General features: G+C 42.9%; 1 protein-coding gene across 5 annotated transcripts in view; it reads right to left on the bottom strand.

The window, feature by feature from the left end:
- The window catches only part of CDH17 (cadherin 17), a 128739-nt gene that overhangs the window by 11402 nt on the left and 97272 nt on the right, over positions 1 to 20065 (bottom strand). For all 5 annotated transcript variants that reach the window (XM_059166023.1, XM_059166027.1, XM_059166022.1 and 2 more), the window contains exons 11-14: positions 16383 to 16459; positions 14283 to 14474; positions 4087 to 4331; positions 995 to 1125 (exon numbers count right to left, since the gene is read on the bottom strand). In XM_059166023.1, the coding sequence (XP_059022006.1) occupies positions 995 to 1125; positions 4087 to 4331; positions 14283 to 14474; positions 16383 to 16459 (645 nt within the window). The remainder of the gene's footprint in view (positions 1 to 994; positions 1126 to 4086; positions 4332 to 14282; positions 14475 to 16382; positions 16460 to 20065) is intronic.

Below are 20065 nucleotides of genomic sequence, written 5' to 3'. Positions count from 1 at the left end.
TCCCCCTTTCAACCCCCAATCCTGGGCCTCACATTTGGAAGTTTATTTTTTTGGTCTAAAACTGTATTTACTTAGTCCTAATTTGTTCCATTCTCATTTTTTGGTAAACCAGGCAAATATATTTGCTATTTAATTGGAGGCTTCAACCAGAATAAAGTCAACAGAATTTCTACACTAAGTTGGAAAATTCCATTTAAGTGCAAAGAACCCTTGTGTTTTAATCACCAGCCTTATCACTGGGAGGCATACTATTCTATGGGTGTGTGTTTATTTTAATTTTTCAAGTTCCCTGAAATGCCACATTCAAAGTCAAAGGGGAATATATATCACCACAACTGGATTAAATGGGATGCAAAGATTATACAGGATGATTCAAACATCTTTGGCTTCTCTATGGAATAATCTTTCCTTTCAAAAGCTCACCCAATTTCAGCAAAACAGAGATACCCAGGGCTACCCAAGCCTAGTGAATCAGACTTTCCAGAGATGATCTCCTCATGTCTGATTGAACAAGCTCCCAAGTGATTCTGGCACATATGGAAGAAAACATGGCATAAAACATTTCTGTTTCAGAACGGGTCAGACCCAAGCCCCTGCAATTTAAGGCTGAAGGAGCATGTCACGGTCTAGGTCAGCAGGGCAGTGCCCTGCTCTCAGGGAAAACCCACAACCACTTTGGAGGAAGGGTAGGTAGTTCAGCAGAGGTGCAGGAACCTTCCCTGAAGCTGTAGCCCCCACAGGAAACAACAGTGAGCAGCAACAGCCCTGTCGCCTAGCCAGCCTGCAGGTGCGCCTCTGCCAGAGAGGTGCCAATGGATCCCACCTTGCACCAAACCAGGAAGGTCTGAGCACTTCCCTCCACTTTGGTACTTTTAGCATCCTTCCAGTGGAAGATATTCTGACAATTGGACCCAGTAGAGTTTCCCACCCACTTCACCTTCCCTCCCATGTCTGTCGATGTACCCCTCATCATTTGTTACTTTTTTTTCCTCACCTATTTCGGTAGCTACCACGTGCACCACATACATACTCTCAGCTTCCCGGTCCACCGGAGCCCTAGTGGAGATCTGGCCAGTGACGGGGTCAATTTTAAGCCAACCTCTCCTGTCGTCTCTCAGGGAATAACTTCATAAGGTGAAAAGAGTAAAAGAAAACTCACATTACTCTGTGTGTGAAGATGTGAAGCTAGTTTAAGATCATTACGCTGTTCTATCAGCCTTATCCCTTGCGTATCAGAGCATATTTAAGGGTTATTTTATATGATTAATGCTTTCCTGGCATATGGTCCCTCTTCAAAAGGAGGATTAATGTATCCTTATAGAGTCCTAATTTTATTTGTTTTATCAAAAAGATATAGTCACAAACTCCAGAGGAAAAGAGTTAAACTTTTCTGGAAATCAAAGGATTCCAATGAAAACAACCTGGAAGCATCTTTTAAAACTGATTGGCCAACCACTCCCTCTAAGAAAATTCAAACCCCCAGGGGAGGAGATAATAGGTAAATGGGTGGGTACTCAGAGGCTGCTGGTGGCCCACTGAATTGCTCATTCTACAAACATCTACTGAGTGCATTAGAACAAGAGTGGAGGGGCGCCTGGGTGGCTCAGTGGGTTAAACCTCTGCCTTCACCTTGGTCATGATCTCAGGATCCTGAGATCGAGTCCCACATTGGGCTCTCTGCTCAGCGGGAAGCCTGCTTCCCCCTCTGCCTCTCTGCCTACTTGTGATTTCTCTCTCTGTCAAATAAATAAATAAAATCTTAAAAAAAAAAAAAAAAAACCCAAGAGTGGAAATTACCAGAAAAAGGGTGGGGTGGGGGTACTCTTAAGCCAGTGAAGGAGACAGACACAGAAATAGAGAGTGCCAGTAAAATGTGGCAAACACAATGAGAAGGGCCTTGAGGTCTCCCAGAGAACTCTTTCTGAAACAGAAGATGTTAACTAAGGCAAGAAAATGGATGCTTCAAGCAAGAGCAATTGTGTGAACTAGTGCGGAGAGGCCAAGGGCTAGCCTGGTGGTGTGGGGCAGTCAGGCATTCCAGCTGTGTTGGGATAAAAATGGGAAGCAGTGGATGGCAAAGATGAAGCCAGGGAGGTGGAAGGAGCCAGATCATGGGAAGCTATGGGCAGTGATAGAATGCTGTTAAGCAGGAAGGTGATTTAGTCATATTTGTGTTTTCAGTGGAACTCATTGGCAGGCGTATGAGAGATAGATCTGAGAAAAGCCTAGAACCACCAGAAAATCAATCAGGGTAGCCTTTTGGAAAGCAAAACAACATAGCCATAAGGCTGTCCATGCCTTCAGACCACAGAATACCACTTCTGGAAACTGTCCCCCAATAAAAACCAATTTAACTGAAGTTAGAAAAGAACAACATTCATACATAGGTTCAAAATATTTTATATAATTTTAAAAAATACTGGAAACAACCTACATGTCCAGAAGTAAGAGAATGATTAAAAAGTCAGTATGTGTTCATTCATCAGATTAATTTTTTCATATTAGTATGCTCTGTACTATTGAGCTATGTGTATGGGTGATGAAGAAATCCTACATATCTGGGATTTCTCTCTGGAGGGTTTTCAGAGGAGTCCTGTGATCTGATCTACTACTTTAAAGCACCACTGGGTGCTGATGGATTATGAGTTTGCATAGCCAAGAGAAAAAGAATGAACTCAGGCCAAAAACTTGGGAGTCAGCCTTAATTCTCAACTGACTTATTACTAGAATCAGAACTATTGATCAATTATTCCTCATTCTTGAAACACTCTTCTCATTTGTCTTCTTACACTTTCCTTCTGTGTCTTCTTCCCTATCTTCCTGATTTGAATCTAATAGTATTTACGGTATACATTTTCCTCGATCCAAGAACTTTTCTTAAATGATTTTGTTGTCCCCACTCATTAACTCAAATTTTTATTCACTTGTCTTTGACTAGTGATTTTTATAGCATTCTCATGAAGAAGGCAGAAGCATTTATTAAAAAATAAATGGTTGTAAATTATAAACATTTTGTGCCCCATCATACTTTGTGACTCTGATGGATATAGTAGTATCTACACTAAACCACACAGCGTAGCCCCTACTGTTCTTTCTCTATTACCTTTGTCTTTATGGGACATAGAGAGTGAAACAGGTGGGAAATTTACTCTTGGACAGACAAAGAAAAAGGTCTTAGAGGTGATTCCAAGTACCTAAATGACAGCTCACCAGGAGGCAATACTTCCCTCAAATGTTTGAGAAATTTAAGGAATTGTCATTCATAAGCACATTCCATGGTTTAAGCTGAAGTATTTGTTATGCCACAGACAGTAGTGCTGAGGTGGTATAACAGAAGCAGAAGATCCAGGCTCAAACCCTATCTAGGTGCTTATTGACTATATAATATTAAAGAGGTTATAGATATTGATTCAGATATGGGAAAATTATCATTGTAGGTCCTATTGCACTGGAAAAAAATGATTGAGAATTGCTAAGAAGGAAATATTTGCACATTTTGCTCAACCACCTCAGCCTGAGCACTAGCCTCTCCAGGGATGGGCTCTGGAATGAGTCTTGTCACCCCAGACCTGTTGTCTGGAGAACCAAGTAAAGTCGACAGTCTACATCCAGAAGATTCCTTTAACCCTATCAGGTGGGCAAATCTGTCCAGTTGGGCTTTTGCTTCATTTTCCCTGTCTAGAAAGAACTTCAGTCCACCTTAGGGGTTGGGTTGCAACTCTCTGCCACACCCTGGTCCCCATGGCTGGTACAGACACAGAGCCTGGCTTTGGGTAGCCCAGTCTTTGGACCCATCTCCTGAACTCAGCTCTCAGCTGCTGGGATTTGTAGTGAGTGGGCTAGGATGGAAGCTGACATGCTTCCCATTTGCCTGAGCTTGATTTCTCACTGATGCCCCCTGGGTACTGACGGCTGTTGGAACCAAGGTCAAGTTCACCACATGCCCTGGGATACAGCTTCGGATCACTGCTTTCTCAGGGGAGAGCCCTGGGGTCAGACCAGCTTCTCTATCCCTCCCAGCCCTGCTCCTCCCCACTGGCCATAGTCCCAGCACAGCTAGCCCTGTCCAGCATTGCTCTCCTCTACCTTATATCCAGATTTTCCGGATCCCTGGCAGTCACATTGCCCACTTTAGTGCCTACAGCCACATCTTCACGGACTTTTGCTTGGTATATGCGCTGGGAAAATACGGGTGCTTCATTCACATCAGTCACAATAAGCTTGAACGTGGCAGAGGAGCTGGTGTTGTAATTTACACCATACACCAGAGGCTCAGGATTTTCTGCTTGAAACACAATATCATGAATGGCTGCAGTTTCAAAATCAAGAGGCTGTATAGGGAGGAGAAAAGAAGAGGAAAAATTAATTTGGGGGATGATTAGCACCCTTAAAAGATTCATTCCCAACAGTCCTTTAAAAGCTTCCTAATGGGGCACCTGAGCCAGTTAAGCATCCAACTATTGATTTCAGCTCAGGTGATGATCCCAGGGTTGTGAGATTGAGTCCCATGTTGAGCATGGAGCCTGCTTAAGATTCTCTCTCTCCCTCTCCCTCTGCCCTCCTACTCCCTCTCTATAAATAAATAAATAAACAAACAAATAAATACTTTTTTTTTTTTAAATAGCACAGAAGTTCTCAGTTTGGTGTCAGCAAAAACCTACTTCTCAAAATGATAACAGAGCCATAGTATTAGAACTGCAGGACTTATCAGAGACTTTAAAATGCTATATGCATTACGACTCTCCTAGGAGAGGAAATCAATGTGGCATCCCTTAAATTTATGTAGTATCTAGGATACTTCATTTATTCAGCAGAAACTTAACTAATTCTCTCAAGAAAATTCTCAGAAGACAACTGGGGAAAGGCTTATATAGAGACATCCACAATGTATAGAGAATGATTATCAAGGGACCTCAGGATCCAAACCCCAAAATAAAGAACTTATATTCCTAAAGGGTAGGAGAGGTTAGCAGAGAAAATTGAAAGATAGAGGATCTGCTCTTGTGACAGACCATGCTGGACAAAGCCAGGAATCAAGAATCAAGAAACCAAGTGAGTGTACTCTGAAGAAGAATTTAACAGGGCTACCCAAGACAGAAGGAGTGGCTTTAAAAAACAGTAAATTCCCAACTCTGGTAGCTTCCAAGAACAGGCTTAAACAACATGTGACAGGCTAGCATAGAAAGAACTTCTGTAGCATTTCAGCAACTGGTTTTATGTGACTTTTAAGTTCTCTCTCAAGGCATTGAGTCCATGACTATGAGGGGGAAAAATTCCTAGTCCAAAGGCCTGCTGAAGAAGAATAGCCCCTAAAGTTGGACCTCTCATCTGGGATTGAAAGTCTGCTGAGAATCTTCTAAGCCCTAGAAACCAAAATCTAAATATTTATATTAGGTGCACATGTGAGTTTTCTCCTAGGGAGAGGATATAGTCACTGTGTCAATGGCACCCAGGACCTCAAAAAACAAAGAAACAAAAGGGAAACCCAAAGTACATTATGGATTATGGAAACTACACTATTTGATTCACTCTCCCAGGCCCGTAAGACCCAGGACCTCTTGGTGAGCTGTCAGTCTTTTAACTTTAGTTTATATCAGTTTCTCATTCGTTGATTGGAAATGGTAATATCCACTCACAAAGAGAAAAATTCACAGAGAGTTTGACACCTGATTGCATTAGCTCGGCCTGCCCTTCCCTAACATCTGAAGTTCTCCCCCTCAGGCAGGAGTTGGCTCAGTGCAGTCCTTTCTACATCTGATTCCCACCTCCTACCCAATTGGACAAGCTCTACATCCTCTGTAATCTTTAATTGCTTGGTTTTCTATCTTAGATATTTACTGAGCACAAGTTCTCTGAGACGAGGAATTATGTTACACTCATCTTTGCTTCTCCTCTCTTTCTTGGCACACAGTAAACATTGTGTATTAGTCAAGAGATAGAAAGATCAGAAGAACTCAGTCTTCTTGGGCCCTTAAGGGCTCCAGTGGAAAAGACATTCTGGAGAAAATTCCTATTCTCCAAAAACCCCTCTCCTCCGTGTACACACAAACACACACAACATCATAACCCAATATCTAGTTCAATAGAAAGTACGATAGAAAGGTCAATCATATGGAAGAGAAAGAATTATGTATGAAGACTCAAGGCCATTTAAGATAGAAAATAAGAAGCAACTGACAGGATAAAAATTAAGGATATAAAATTTCCTAAACCAGATGAGATGTAAAAAAGAGGTTGCTTCCAGAAATAAGCACCCACTGTCTACAGGCCATGGTTCCATGAGGCTCTTAGGAACACCACCAACTGGTCTGAAAGGTCTCCCTGCTCTTCTCTCAGGGGATGAAGGCAGGGGTACCAAACCAAGAAAGCCTGGTATTTGGAACAAAAAGACAGCAGCCCCTGGAGGAAGCCTGTGTTGTGGACAAAGGATGCCCTCTCTGCTCCTTGCTGATCCAGCCAAGCCCAGGCTCAGGCAGACAGCTCCACTCTCTGTGTGCTCAGGCAGAGGATATGCATCCCATCCTCAAAACAAACAGATCCTCAGTAGTATCCCCGGCTTTCCCATCCCATCATTGCAGTCCCCAGAGGTGGGGGGGTAAAGAAACAAGACACAATGTCTGCAAAGAGGAAGCAACCTGTGTCATCAGGGACAGAGAACAATATATGTATTTTCTATTATTTCACATGCTGAGGATGAAACAAGTTTTGGAAATGCTGTCCTCCTCAGTATTTACTGCCACCCAGTGCTCTGGCCGCTAGAACATGTTGGTCTTGGGGCCAAACGGGTATCAGGAGCAGGAAGTCTATGCCTTTGAGTACTGCTTGGCTTATCAAGAATTCCCCAAACTCAACACACACAAAACAGACAAGCATATCAAAAAATGGGCAGAAGATATGAACAGAGACTTCTCCAATCAAGACATAGAAATGGCTATCAGACACATGAAAAAATGTTCATCATCACTAGCCATCAGGGAGATTCAAACTAAAACCACATTGAGATATCACCTTATACCAGTTAGAATGGCCAAGATTAACAAGACAGGAAACAACATGTGTTGGAGGGGATGTGGAGAAAGGGGAACCCTCTTACACTGTTGGTGGGAATGCAAGTTGGTGCAGCCTCTTTGGAGAACAGTGTGGAGATTCCTCAAGAAATAAAAAATAGAAATTCCCTATGACCCTGCAATTGCACTCCTGGGTATTTACCCCAAAGATACAGATGTAGTGAAAAGAAGGGCCATCTGTACCCCAATGTTTATAGCAGCAATGGCCACGGTCACCAAACTGTGGAAAGAACCAAGATGCCCTTCAACGGACGAATGGATAAGGAAGATGTGGTCCATAGACACTACGGAGTATTATGCCTCCATCAGAAATGACGAATACCCAACTTTTGTAGCAACATGGACAGGACTGTAAGAGATTATGCTGAGTGAAATCAGTCAAGCATAGAGGGTCAATTATTATATGGTTTCACTTATTTGTGGAGTATAACAAATGGCATGGAGGACATGGGGAGTTAGGAGAAGGGAGTTGGGGGAAGTTGGAGGGGGAGGTGAACCATGAGAGACTATGGACTCTGAAAAACAATCTCAGGGGTTTGAATTGACGGGTGGGTGGGAGGTTGGGGTACCAGGTGGTGGGTATTATAGAGGGCACAGATTGCATGGAACACTGGGTGTGGTGAAAAAATAATGAATACTGTTATGCCGAAAATAAATAAAAAATAAATTTAAAAAAAAAAAAGGAATTCCCTTGAAGTCCCCTTCTTGAAATTTAGCTTTAATTTCTTTAAATGAAAATGTCACTTCTCTATCATGGCTGGTCTTTTTGAATTCTCAGACCCTGACCTATTTTTTTTTTTTTTTTGGTTTAGCAATTTTAACAATTTTTTTATTTTAAGGTATTTGTCTTTTGACTCAGATTTTTTTTTTAATTTTTTATTTTTTATAAACATATATTTTTATCCCCAGGGGTACAGGTCTGTGAATCACCAGGTTTACACACTTCACAGCACTCACCAAAGCACATACCCTCCCCAATGTCCATAATCCCACCCCCCCCACCACCTATTTTTAACTAGTTTAAGAGTCATTTGGAAAAGTAATGCACACCCTTTTTTCTCATCACTGATCATTGGTGACAATGTTACATATCCCCAGTCTCTACTCCTCTCCCTCTGCCTGGGAGGGGGTGTCAGTGTTCTTCCACGTTCTTCCTGCCTCCAGGTTGACTCTAAATCACTGAGTCTGACCTTTCATTGAGTTGTGTGAAGAATTATTGCCCGTGCACGTTTTTCAGCATGTTTTTGATGAATATGTCTCATCAGATGGGACCCACAACCATCCCAGGAGGCCATGACAAGTCTCTTGACTTCGCTTTGCAGGCAAATCCCTGTGTTATGAACAATACACAGGTTTTGACAAGGCTTTTCCTTGATTAAGTTCTGCTGATGATCATTTGCTAATTCAGCATCTTTCATTTCTGATTTTTTTTCCCTCGAAGATCTGGCTCAGTGCTTTTCCTGGTGTGAAAGTTAGGCACTGTGATCAATGGCAGTCTGCTCCTTTCTCATTTTTTCTTCCATTCAGTACATGGAAGAACACTGACACCCCCTCCTAACTGGTCTCCCTGTCGGTGGTAGGGACACTTACATGGCTGCTCCCAGACTTACTTTCCTAAAATGCAAATCTGACCTTGTCAGTCTTGTGCCCCATGGCTTTCTCTGCTCCTCATGGCTTTCTCTGCTCCTTAGCATGGAAGCAGCCATGTAAAGGTCAGACTCAGTGATTTAGAGTGAAATAATAGAAAATACATATATTGTTCTCTGTCCCTGGTTCCTGACACTGAGCTCTTAAATCCCTTAGAATTTCCAGGGTGGGAGGAGAAACTTTTGTTCTAATGAAACCATTCTTGATGGGCTCCTGGGTTACTTCAGGCTGGAGGCTGCTCCCCAGAAAGACCAAGCACTTCCGGCCCCCACCCCCACCTCCCAGGAAGGGGAGAGAAAGCTAGAGATGGATGATCAACCCTGTCAATATGATGAAACCTCCATAAAAATCCCACAAGTTCAGAGAACTTCAGGTTGGTGAACATAGCCCATGTTGTGTGATAATAGGGCACCAAAACTCAAGAGTAGGCAGAAGCTCCTTCCCAGAGGACACTTCCAGACCTTGCCCTACAGATCTTTTTTTTTTTTTTTTTTAATTTCTTTTCTGGGGCGCCTGGGTGGCTCAGTGGGTTAAGCCACTGCCTTTGGCTCAGGTCATGATCTCAGTGTCCTGGGATCGAGTCCCGCATCGGGCTCTCTGCTCAGCGGGGAGCCTGCTTCTCTCTCTCTCTCTCTCTCTCTCTCTCTGACTGCCTCTCTGCCTACCTGTGATCTCTCTCTGTCAAATAAATAAATAAATAAAATCTTTTATAAAATAAATAAATAAATAAATGAAAATGAATTTCTTTTCTGCATAACAGTATTCATTTTTTTGCACAACACCCAGTACTCCATGCAATCCGTGCCCTCTCCAATACCCACCACCTGGTTCTCCCAACTTCCCATCCCCCGCCCTACAGATCTTTTAAACTAGCTGTCCCCCATGACCTTTATCATTTCCACAATACAATAAACTGATCAATGTCCATGTTTCTCTGAGTTCTGTGAGCTACTTCAGCAAGTGGTGGGACCCAAGGAGGGAGTCATAGAGCCGACTTATAGCCAGTGGCTCCAAAGTACAGGGGACAACCTGCGATTTGCAATTGGCTTCTAAAGAAAAGGCAGTCTCATGGGACTGAGCCTTCAACCTGAGGAGTCTACCTTGTCTCCAGGTGTGTAATGCAAGAATAGAGTTAAATCACAGGACTCCAGGCTGGTGTCAAAGAACTGCTTGGTGTGGAAAGCGCACACATGTAGTGTCAGAAGTGAGGTGCGGTGGCTGTAGGAGAGTAAAGGAGAAAAACAGGAGGGCTTCTCCTCTTTGTTGAGCACATATTAAAATGACTGATTTGCAGGCCCTCCCCTAAAGAGACAAGTCAGCAGTCCCTGGTCCACACCCTTGGACCCTTGGGTTGGGCAGGTTTGGCCCCCTCAGCAAGAGGGGAGAGCACATCTGCCCACAGGCAGAAACCTGGCTTCCACCCTAGCTTGAATTAATCAGAATTGAAATAGTGCTGGACATTTATTGAGTTTGCTGTTTTCTGGGTGTTGTGCTAAGAGCTGTATATGTATTTTCACATTTAATCCACCAACATCCTTATAAAGGTGCTACCATTGGGGCGCCTGGGTGGCTCAGTGGGTTAAAGCCTCTACCTTTGGCTTGGGTCCTGGAATGGAGCCCTGCTTTGGGCTCTCTGCTCAGCAGGGAGTCTGCTTCCCCCTATCTCACTGCCTGCCTTTCTGTCTACTTGTGATCTCTGTCAAATAAATAAATAAAATCTTTAAAATTAAAAAAAAAAAAAAGAAAAAAGATGGTGCTACCATTTTACCTATCTTTACAGATGGGAGAACTGAGGTTTTGAGAGCAGACTGCATATGATCAAGGTCACAGGGCTAGTAGGTGGCAACAACCGGCTTTAACAGAAATCATTTTCCTAGAGGAGTTATGGGCCTGGGGTCAAGTTCCCAGCTCTTCCATGGCTGGGGGACCTGAACCTCATCCATACAGTGGAGCTTAATTCTGCCTTGGCTGGAGTCCGGGTGGGACACTAAGGAGGAGGTCCGCAGACATGCTCCATAAAGTGGAGCTGACTATAGTTGGGCAATATGGCTTCCTTGGCAAATGTTACCTGCAGTTAGCACATTTGTAATTCAGGGGAACAGTTGCTGATAGAAAGGTGACTAAGAAACTTGGTTTCCGGATATGACACCAAAGGCACAGGCTGTAAAAGGAAAAGGACACCAGCGGCTCTACGTCAAACTGAAAAGCTTCCGCAGAGCAAGGGAAATCAGCAGCAGCATGAAAAGGCAACCTGCAGAATGCGAGGAATTATTTTACAGACCATATATCTGATGAGAGGTGATATGCATCATATAAGAAGAAACTCCTGAAATTCAGTGGCATAAAAAAAAATAAACTGATTTTTGCCTAGAAATAACTAGGCAAAGGACTTAAACAGACATTTCTCCAAAGAAGACATACAACTAGCCAACAGGCTTATTAAAAGATGCTCAACATCATGACTCATCAAGGAAATGCAAATCAAAACCATACCTACTAGGAGGGCCATTATCAAATTTAAGACAAGAAACAAGTGCTGGCGAAGATGTGGAGAAATTGGAACCCTCCTGCACCATTGGCAGGAATGTAAAGTGGTGCAGCTGCTGTGGAAAACAGCCTGGGAGTTCCTCAAAAACTGAAAACTAGAACAACTCTATCGTCCCATAATCCACTCCTGGATATCTACCCCAAAGAACTGAAAACAGAATATTTGCACTCCCGTGATCATGCAGCATTATTCCCAATAGCCAAGAGGTGGACACGACCCGAAGGTCAACTGACAAATGAATGGGTAAGGAGGTGTGGTATATACACACAGTAGAAAATTTTACAGCCTTTTTAAAAGAGAAGAAAATCCTGCCATATGCTATAGCACAGAAGAAACTTGAGGACATCAAGCTAAGTGAAATAAGCCAGTCACAGAAGGGCAAATGAGGTTTGATTTCACTTCTTGGAGCTACCTGGAAGAGTCCAGCTTACAAGGAATAAAAAGTAGAAAGGTGGTGGATCACCAGGAGCTGGAGGGTAGGACAGGGGAGCTGCCATTCAAGGAACGTGGAGTTTCATTCATGCAAGTAGAAAGAGCTCCAGAGATGTTCTACAACAGTGTGCTTAAAGGGAAGGTACGCAATAAAAGGTAAAAGGATAGATTTTTGTGTTATGTGGTGTTTTAAAACTAGTTTCAAACATTAAAATATCATTAACACAATGGTTCAAAGCAATGGTGGTCCCCTAGCAGCCAAATGGATAAGGAATTCAAAGCTAAGTCATACACAGTAACCATGTTAGAGAGTCTAACTTATTGAAAAACACTACAAAGAGTATAAACACATGCATCTGTCATAGTGAATACAGACATCCTAAGGGTAGGTAGTTAACACGGGGGGTATCCTAATCAAGAATCCACACCTTAGGTCCAGTTGCTGCTTCCTGTTGAAGAGATCCTAATCAGTGATGCACACTCCAGAGGCAGCCACTGCAGGCCTTGAGCTACAACGGGCTCATGCAGCACTGTAAGGTTTGTTCATGGGCAGAGTGATCTTACAAAGAGAGGACGTGGTGATATTGGTGCTATCCAAGACACGAGTTTGGTTTAAAATATACTATAATCTCTCAGTCATCACCTGAACAGGAGTGTGAGCATCTGGCTAGTCCAGCCGTCTGTACCCTTCAGAGTTCTAGAATTTCAGTTCTGTTCTGTCTCTGTCTGGGATTCCTTTTCTTTGGACAATCAGACAAATCCTCTCACTGGAATACTGTTTTCACAGTGCCCGAAGGACAGAGAGCTAGGACTTTACAGGCCTAAAGCACAAGTTAGGTAACTGTTTTTGTGCCTGTTAATAACTGTGTATAGGATAGAATTCAATTATTTATTCAGCCAACAAATATTTATCAAACTACTATATGCCCAGCAGCATTCCAGATACTAGGAATAAAACCACAAAACAATAAGGATGTGACAAGGATTTTGGTCAGAGGCTTGCTCAGTTGTAGCATACCTCCTCATGTCAAGGTTTTGTGGAAGGCAACTCACAACTCGCACCCACCACTAATCATTCGGGGTCACCAACATCTCTCTAAAGGTGCCCATTAGCCACAAGTGGTCAAAATAACTTAAGCTGGCTCACAACAAGACACCACAAGAAAATGTTGACATACGGGAATCTTTCATACTGAGATAGCTGACTAGAGAGCTCTGGTCCAGGAAGAAACTGGGAGCTGTCTGCCCCTCCTTCTGGGAAAAGATCCAGCATGATGCCTGGACCACCTACTGCCAACTCTGAAAACTTCCCTTTCCTTTATCTGATCCTTCTGCAATTCTTCTCCACGTAGACAGCCGTGAACAGGGTAGGGGGGTCATCCCCGCTCCTTTTACAAATGTCAGACTGACACAGGATGCTAATAGTTTCAGTTGGTCCTCACACAGACCTCACCACTGGAGCCCTTTGTTGGAAGTAAAGTCTATGGTAATAACAGGATCAGAACCCAACACTCTGACCCTGGGGTTGCTTTGGTACTAACTTTTTTCCCTGTGTTTCTATCCATCTTCTGTGAAATTATTCTACTTTGTCTTCCTCTTCAGCTTTCCTTTTTTTCTTTTTTTATTAAATTTTTTATTAGCTTTCCTTGATTCTGAACCAAAACTTTCCTCCTGAGCCTTTTTTGCAGCCTCTAGCACGCTGCCCTATAAACCTTCAACACCCAACCATGCCTACAGATCCACTATTGCTATAACTCTGACCCCTTATAGTTCTGAATATATCAGATGACATTGAGTAATGCTTCCTGTTAAGTCATCTGGTAAACCATTTACATGTTCTAAAGCATAGATGAGGCAGCCTTGGGGAAAAAGGTCAATATTTAGAGGTGTATGGTGGGGAGTGGGAGTAGATTGAGGGAGGGCTAGAAAGATCCTGAACAAAGAAGCAGGTACTATAGTAATCAAGACTTTGGCTCTAGACTTCCTAGTCCTTACAGAAGGTGAGATAATGTGAGAGCCAGTGAGCTTAGCAATATCCTAAAAGATGAAAGTACAAGGTTGGCAGGAAGGACAGGATGAAAGGGTAAGTCTATTAAACCTTGAAAGGAGATCTACTGATTTCCAGTCATTATTAAAGGCACATTAGAACAGAGGGTCTACAGCCTTAAGGGCTCATAGGGCTCATCTAGTTTAGTACCCCCACATTTGTAAAAGGAGAGGTAAAACCCTCAACAAAAACTACCCACTCCCAGAATTTAACAAATAAAAGTATAGAACACCTAGTTAAATTTGAGCTTTAGGTAAACAACAAACAGGTTTTTTTTAATTGTCTGTCCTATATTTTATCTATTTTATATGGCAACCCTACCTCTCTCCACAAAGGTTACTTATTCAGTTAGCAACAGACCCAGAACTAGAATTTTGGTGTTCTGTCTTTCAGGAGTACAAGAATGAATGCCTTTGCTAGGTTTCCCTCACCACACCTGAGAGGTTAAGGCTAATCCACTACCCCTGCTTATTGATCTTTGTACCGTCATAAGAAACTTGATTTATAAAAAAGAAGAAAATCCATTAAAGGGGCTCTTTACCTTTTTAATTATGACATATCCAGCATTGGTTTGGGGATCTGTGTCAACCCCCAGTCGTCCATCACTGTCTCCCTGTATAATACGGTATAGGATTTTAGAACTCCCAGTGAATGGCTCATCAGCATCTGTGGCCTGGATGGTCAAGATGGTGGACCCAACAGCTGTGTCTTCAGCAAGGGTTAAGATTCCATACTAAGAAAAAAATAGGGGAAGGAGATGAGAATGTCCATTGTCATCAAACATAATTGCCAAGGGGCAAATCTGTCTCTTTGGATTCACAATGAACACAAATCATAGTTTGCATTAATACTTACCAAGCATGTTTTCTTACCGATAAATATGTGGCCATTGATTTTTGACATCAGTCATCCTCAGACTGATATCCATTGCACCAAGAAACATGTCTCAGGGAGTTATTGGTAGGATTTTAATACAGATTCCCCTTCTCATATCCAATATGTTTATTAACTACAATTATTATACTAGTGATGATATAAATCAATAGCTACTATGTACTGAGTACCTAAATTGCAGCAGACACTTCACATATATATTCTTTTAGTTAATCTGTAACCCACCAAGGAAAAGAGGTTAAGAGCCTGAACTTTGGAATCAAACAGCCTGGGGATGAACCCTCAGCTTGCCACTTAGTAGCTGGGTGACCTGAAGTAAGTCACCTCGTTTCCTCAAGTCTCAGTTTCATCATCTGTCAATGGAAATAATAGCAATACAACCAACATCCTGTTCGCTGTGATGATTGAGAGAGATAAAGCATGTAACCCCCCCCCCCCTGAATGCCTGGCACATGATAAGGACTCAGGAAAGATAAGCAACAAAGCACCCTATCAAGTCATCTCCATTTGGCAGGAAAGCAAAGGATTAGAGAAGTAAACCCCAGCCAAGAGTTCGCAACTAGTGAGTCTGAGAATTGGAACTCAGGTCCATGCTGGTACAACTCCAAAGCCTGTGTTCTTGCTCATTGGCCCACACCAACCCCCACCACTGCACTGAAAATCCCCCAGATTATCTCTGTTGGCATCATGATCTTAAAGATGCTACCAGGCAGAGCCCGGAGGGAGGCCTGAAGCAATGACAGATGCCTACCTGCTCTCTCTAAGGCCCAATTTGCTTTCCAGCTCCCAAAGCAGGATATTCTTATCCTCAGTGTAAAACCACCATCTTGATGGAACTCGAGAAAACCACAAGCCAAGAAAGGGCTCATGGAGACTGAGAAGCAATGGGCTCTTTATCTCATGTCTGAGGGGCCCCAGAGCCTGCAACCCCTTACGTTCAGTCACACCTCTTGCTGCCCAAACCCTATCATAAATCAATTCCTTTTCTTTGTCACAGCTTTGTCCCTATTTTCATTTATAATCATCATCACAAGGCTCTGGGCTGTCCCTTAAATGACTTCAAACATGACATAACAATCTAGTCAAATGGGTTTCTCTCTGCTCCAGAAGAAATAGAGACCTCCCTTTTAAGGGAAGCTATGGTAAAACCACCCCAAGTTTTAAGCCCACATCAAAATAAGTGAATGTTTTTCTTGATGTTCTCTCAACTGATCTTTTTTATCCTGCTCTTTCTGCCCAATTTTCCTAATTCTTGCAAATGTCTTAAGCACATTCTTCTTTGGCTTAACCGAGAGGTCAGTTTTTCCTCTCTCTTTCTCTTACCCAGTTATTACAAAAAGAGTTTAAATCACAAGTATTCCAAATATTAAGTTTTTGACTGAAAATGCTTGTTTGAGACGTAGTGGTAATCCATTCACTGTCACATATTATATAAGGACAAAATGCAAGTAGCCATTCAATTCCTTTAAATCTGACAAAGATGGTCATTGCAGCTTTTAAGCAAGCCCTTGGAAGAAATGAGCCATTGGTAGAAGTTTATAAGCAGATGTTCCCAGATACTCTAACAGTGAATTCTGTTGTTCCCTGAAGATTTCCACTGAAGATGGTATCTGGGTTTGTCACCAGTGTACTGACTAAAGCTACCTTTAAAGTCTGGAATTTTTCCTAACTACTCACTGTGACTTTATCCCAGAAGTCAGGGTCAAGTAATATGAACAAAGAAAAAACAACAGATGAAAATACTTACATCTGATTTTTCGAAGATGGGGATCTGGTCATTGATATCAATAACATGGATCTGCACATCACAGAGGGTTTTGAAATCTGAAAATCAAAGTCATAGCACAAAAACATTCATCAAATATCATGTGTTAAAACGATAAATCTGTAAGAAATACATAGGCAAGGGGAGTGACAGTCACAGTCACAATTCTGCCATGGACATGCAGTGTTTGTGGGGGACAGGATTCTCTGCCCCCCACCTGCTCCCCACAAGCAGGTCAGCAAGAGGAGGCCGGAAAATCTCTAATAGAAGCTTCCCTGGGCATCTGCCCCTTCCTAGGTAAGGCTTGTTCCTCATCAAGACTGGTTAGGTTTTTTTGTTTGGTTTTTGTTTTTGTTTTTCCCATGAAGCAACCTCTTTTTTCTAACTAGTGAAACTTATGTAGCCTTCAAAACCTAATGCAAAACTGCCTTTCCAGAAAGCCTTCCCTGAGTCTCCCAGCCAGCTGTCTTTCCTTCTCTGAATACTTCCAGCCCTTACCATGCTGCATCTCCTCTGTCCTATACACTGGGAAAGTCGGGTGCCTATTCCTCCAAATTCTTCCAAATACAGTTAGCCCCCTTCAAGAGGCCTGGCTACTCATACGGTGGGAGGCAAGAGAAGGTCAGAAGGAGCTCATAGAAAATGACACCATCTTTGAGGGGTGAGTTTGCCAATTCAAAGATCTAGTCCAAGACAGCAGGTTCAAGCTAGGTCCAAGATGAGCATAGAATACAGGTGGGGATGGGGTGTCCAGGGAAATATCCAGAATGAGAAACAACATGACAGGTTCTTTGTTGGGGTCACCGTGGCTCTAAGTCATGATATACTGTGTTGTATAATAGCTAAGACTCCGGGCTCAGGAGTCCCACTGTTGAATTCTGACTCTGCCACTTACCAGATATCTGAGAACTTATCAGATTGTGTGTCATTTGAGTTCTCTGTGCCTTAGTTAGTCTTTCTATAAAATGTAGATAACAACAGAACTGGGGTTCTTGTTATAATACAAATTGTCAGCACTCTGTGTACCAGGCACTGTATTAAGTGCTTTACTAGCATTACTCATTGCATTGTCATACGAGTTCCATGACTTAGGCACTATGATCATCTTCATTTCGTTCATGAATGAGGACACACAGCATAGAGAAGTTAGGTAACCTGACCGAGGTCACACAACTAACTAGTGGTCAAGCCAGAATTCAAATCTACCTGCTGCCTTTGCCCTCTCTGTCCACTCTCCACCCTTCCACCCCACTCCATGTCCCTGGAGGCTGACCCAAGTAACTGCATCTGGACATCCTGGCTGCTGCCAATGGCAGCCCTGATCAGGAGATGGGAGGAGGGGCAGGAAGAGAGAGGTTGGGGGTAGTTTCCCCCAGCAGCCTCTTCTGCAGGCAAAAGTAGAGGGCATGTTCCTTTGGGGAATGCTCCTTTGATTGCCCCTTCACACCTCAGTGGAGGGAGGCTGTCCTTTGCACTTCATACCTCCATTTGGTTTCCCTTAACCCTGCCCACAACCTTTACAAATCCCTTCTTTAAACTCTTCTTGGTTATTCCTTTCGAGGAACTGCTTCCTGCTGGGATCTTGACAGATGCACTCAGGGAGTCTAACTCCAGAGATGGTGTCCAATGCACCAGACAGGCAGCCAGGCAGGCTTGTGATCTGGTTGAATTATAATAGTGGATGCTGATTAAAGCAAAGATCAGTCCTCAGAACAAGAATGACTAACAAGGGTCAGGGTGGGGTTGGGAGTTGGGGGAGATTTCCAGGACCTGAACTCATTGGCTCCTTGCTCTGCACAAAACTCACTTGGGGAGGGATGCCTGGGTGGCTCAGTCGGCTGAGCGGCTGGCTGCCTTCAGCTTGGCTCATGATCCCAGAGTCTTGGGATCGAGTCCTACATTGGGCTCCTTGCTCTGCAGGGAGCTTGCTTCTCCTTCTGCATCTGCCTGCCACTCTGCCTACCTGTGCTCTCTGTCTCTCTGACAAATAAATAAAATCTTAAAAAACAAACAAACAAACAAAAAAACCTCATTTGGGGAAAAACAAAACAAAACAAAAACTCACTTGGGTAAGTTGTGTGGCCTCCTGGGTAGCAAGCCCTCCCTGATTTTATGTAAAACTGTATTAATTAAGCCCAGTCTCTAGGCTATAACATTCAACAACTGAATATTGAATTCTTTCTGCACACTTATATATTTATGTGTAAATCTATTTGCTCCCTATTTTCTATAAAAATACTCACAAACATAGACAATTTGTAATCTGATTTCCACCTTATGCTCTTAGAGCCTCACCTTACTTCATGTCTCCATGCATTTGCAGATAGAATTTCTTCTCCTCCATAAGCCCTGCACTATTTTGTAACACATCATATTCATCCCCCAAAATTCAGCTCAATGACACCTCTTCCAGAAAGCCTGACCTTCTCTCTCCCTCTACTGAGTCCCTCATTTCCTTCTACATGTTTTTTGTAATTTATTTACTCACATGCCCATCTCCTTTTTACAATGAATGCTCCTTGAGGAAAACCCCTGGGTCTTATTCACCTGTGTATCTTCAATAGCTTGAATGGTGTCTCATGTAAGGTAAGTGCTCAGTAACTGTTTGCTGAAAGAATGGTTGGCTAATGGGGTGCCTGGATGGCTCAGTGAGTTTAAGCCTCTGCTTTTGGCTCAGGTCATGATCCCGGGGTCCTGGGATCGAGCCCCACATTGGGCTCTCCGCTCCGTGGGGAGCCTGCTTCCTTCTCTCTCTCTGCCTGCTGTGATCTCTGTCAAATAAATAAATAAAATCTTAAAAAAAAAAAAAAAAGAATGGTTGGCTATGGTGTGAAATTTTCATTCATCTTAAGAGGGGATGACTTATACTCACTTCTGTTGTACCTCTTAACAAAATTCTAGATATATTGGGCTCTCACTATTTGCCAAATTACTAACTTCCCAAGTCTGTACTGGGAGCCTGTTAAAACTCAGCTCTCTTCAATATGTCAACATCTATGCGAAGGGGAAATGGGAGGAGTGGTGTGAAATGATGCTCTTTTCTTCTTCATACCTGTATAATCTGTGACTCCCAGCACAACGATTACTGAACTATTTGGTCATCTAAGAGTGGGTGCTTGTTAACTCAAAGAAAGATTCTTAACCTAGGAGTGTGTGCATCCCTAAAATCAATCTGGCTCTAAATACATGTGTTTTTGCATGTCTGTGCACAACTGTCCTAACGAATGCACAGTGTTCATTAGATCTTCAAAGGGTCTTGTGACCCAACAAAGATTAAGAAACACTTATTTTGAAATTGTATAGAAGTCATGGCCAGCTGAGAGCTGATAGAAGACAGAACTTCCCCAAAGATGCATTTCTCCTCCACTCTCAAATAATAGGGTCCTTAGAGTCCAAAAGAGAGAATTGGAAAACGCAATTAATATTCTGTTTCGTGATCACAGCAGCCATGAGAATGGGCTTTGCCAACCTCCAACAACAGGGAACTTAATTGACAGTGCCCCCCCCACCCCACCCCGTACTGTACTCTAAAATCCAGCAGCATATTTGCAAGGAGGCCTTCTTCCCATGGCTTGCCCCCAGCCAGTGTCTGAGCAAGGCAGGCAGGCCAAGACAGGCATGTTCTAGGAGATCAGAGATTCCTTCGATGGACAACTTTGGACTTC

The sequence above is a fragment of the Mustela lutreola genome, chromosome 3 (assembly GCF_030435805.1).
Source record: "Mustela lutreola isolate mMusLut2 chromosome 3, mMusLut2.pri, whole genome shotgun sequence".
NCBI lineage: Eukaryota > Metazoa > Chordata > Mammalia > Carnivora > Mustelidae > Mustela > Mustela lutreola.
Note: the sequence above shows the minus strand (reverse complement) of the source record. Positions and strands in the feature narration are given on the sequence as shown.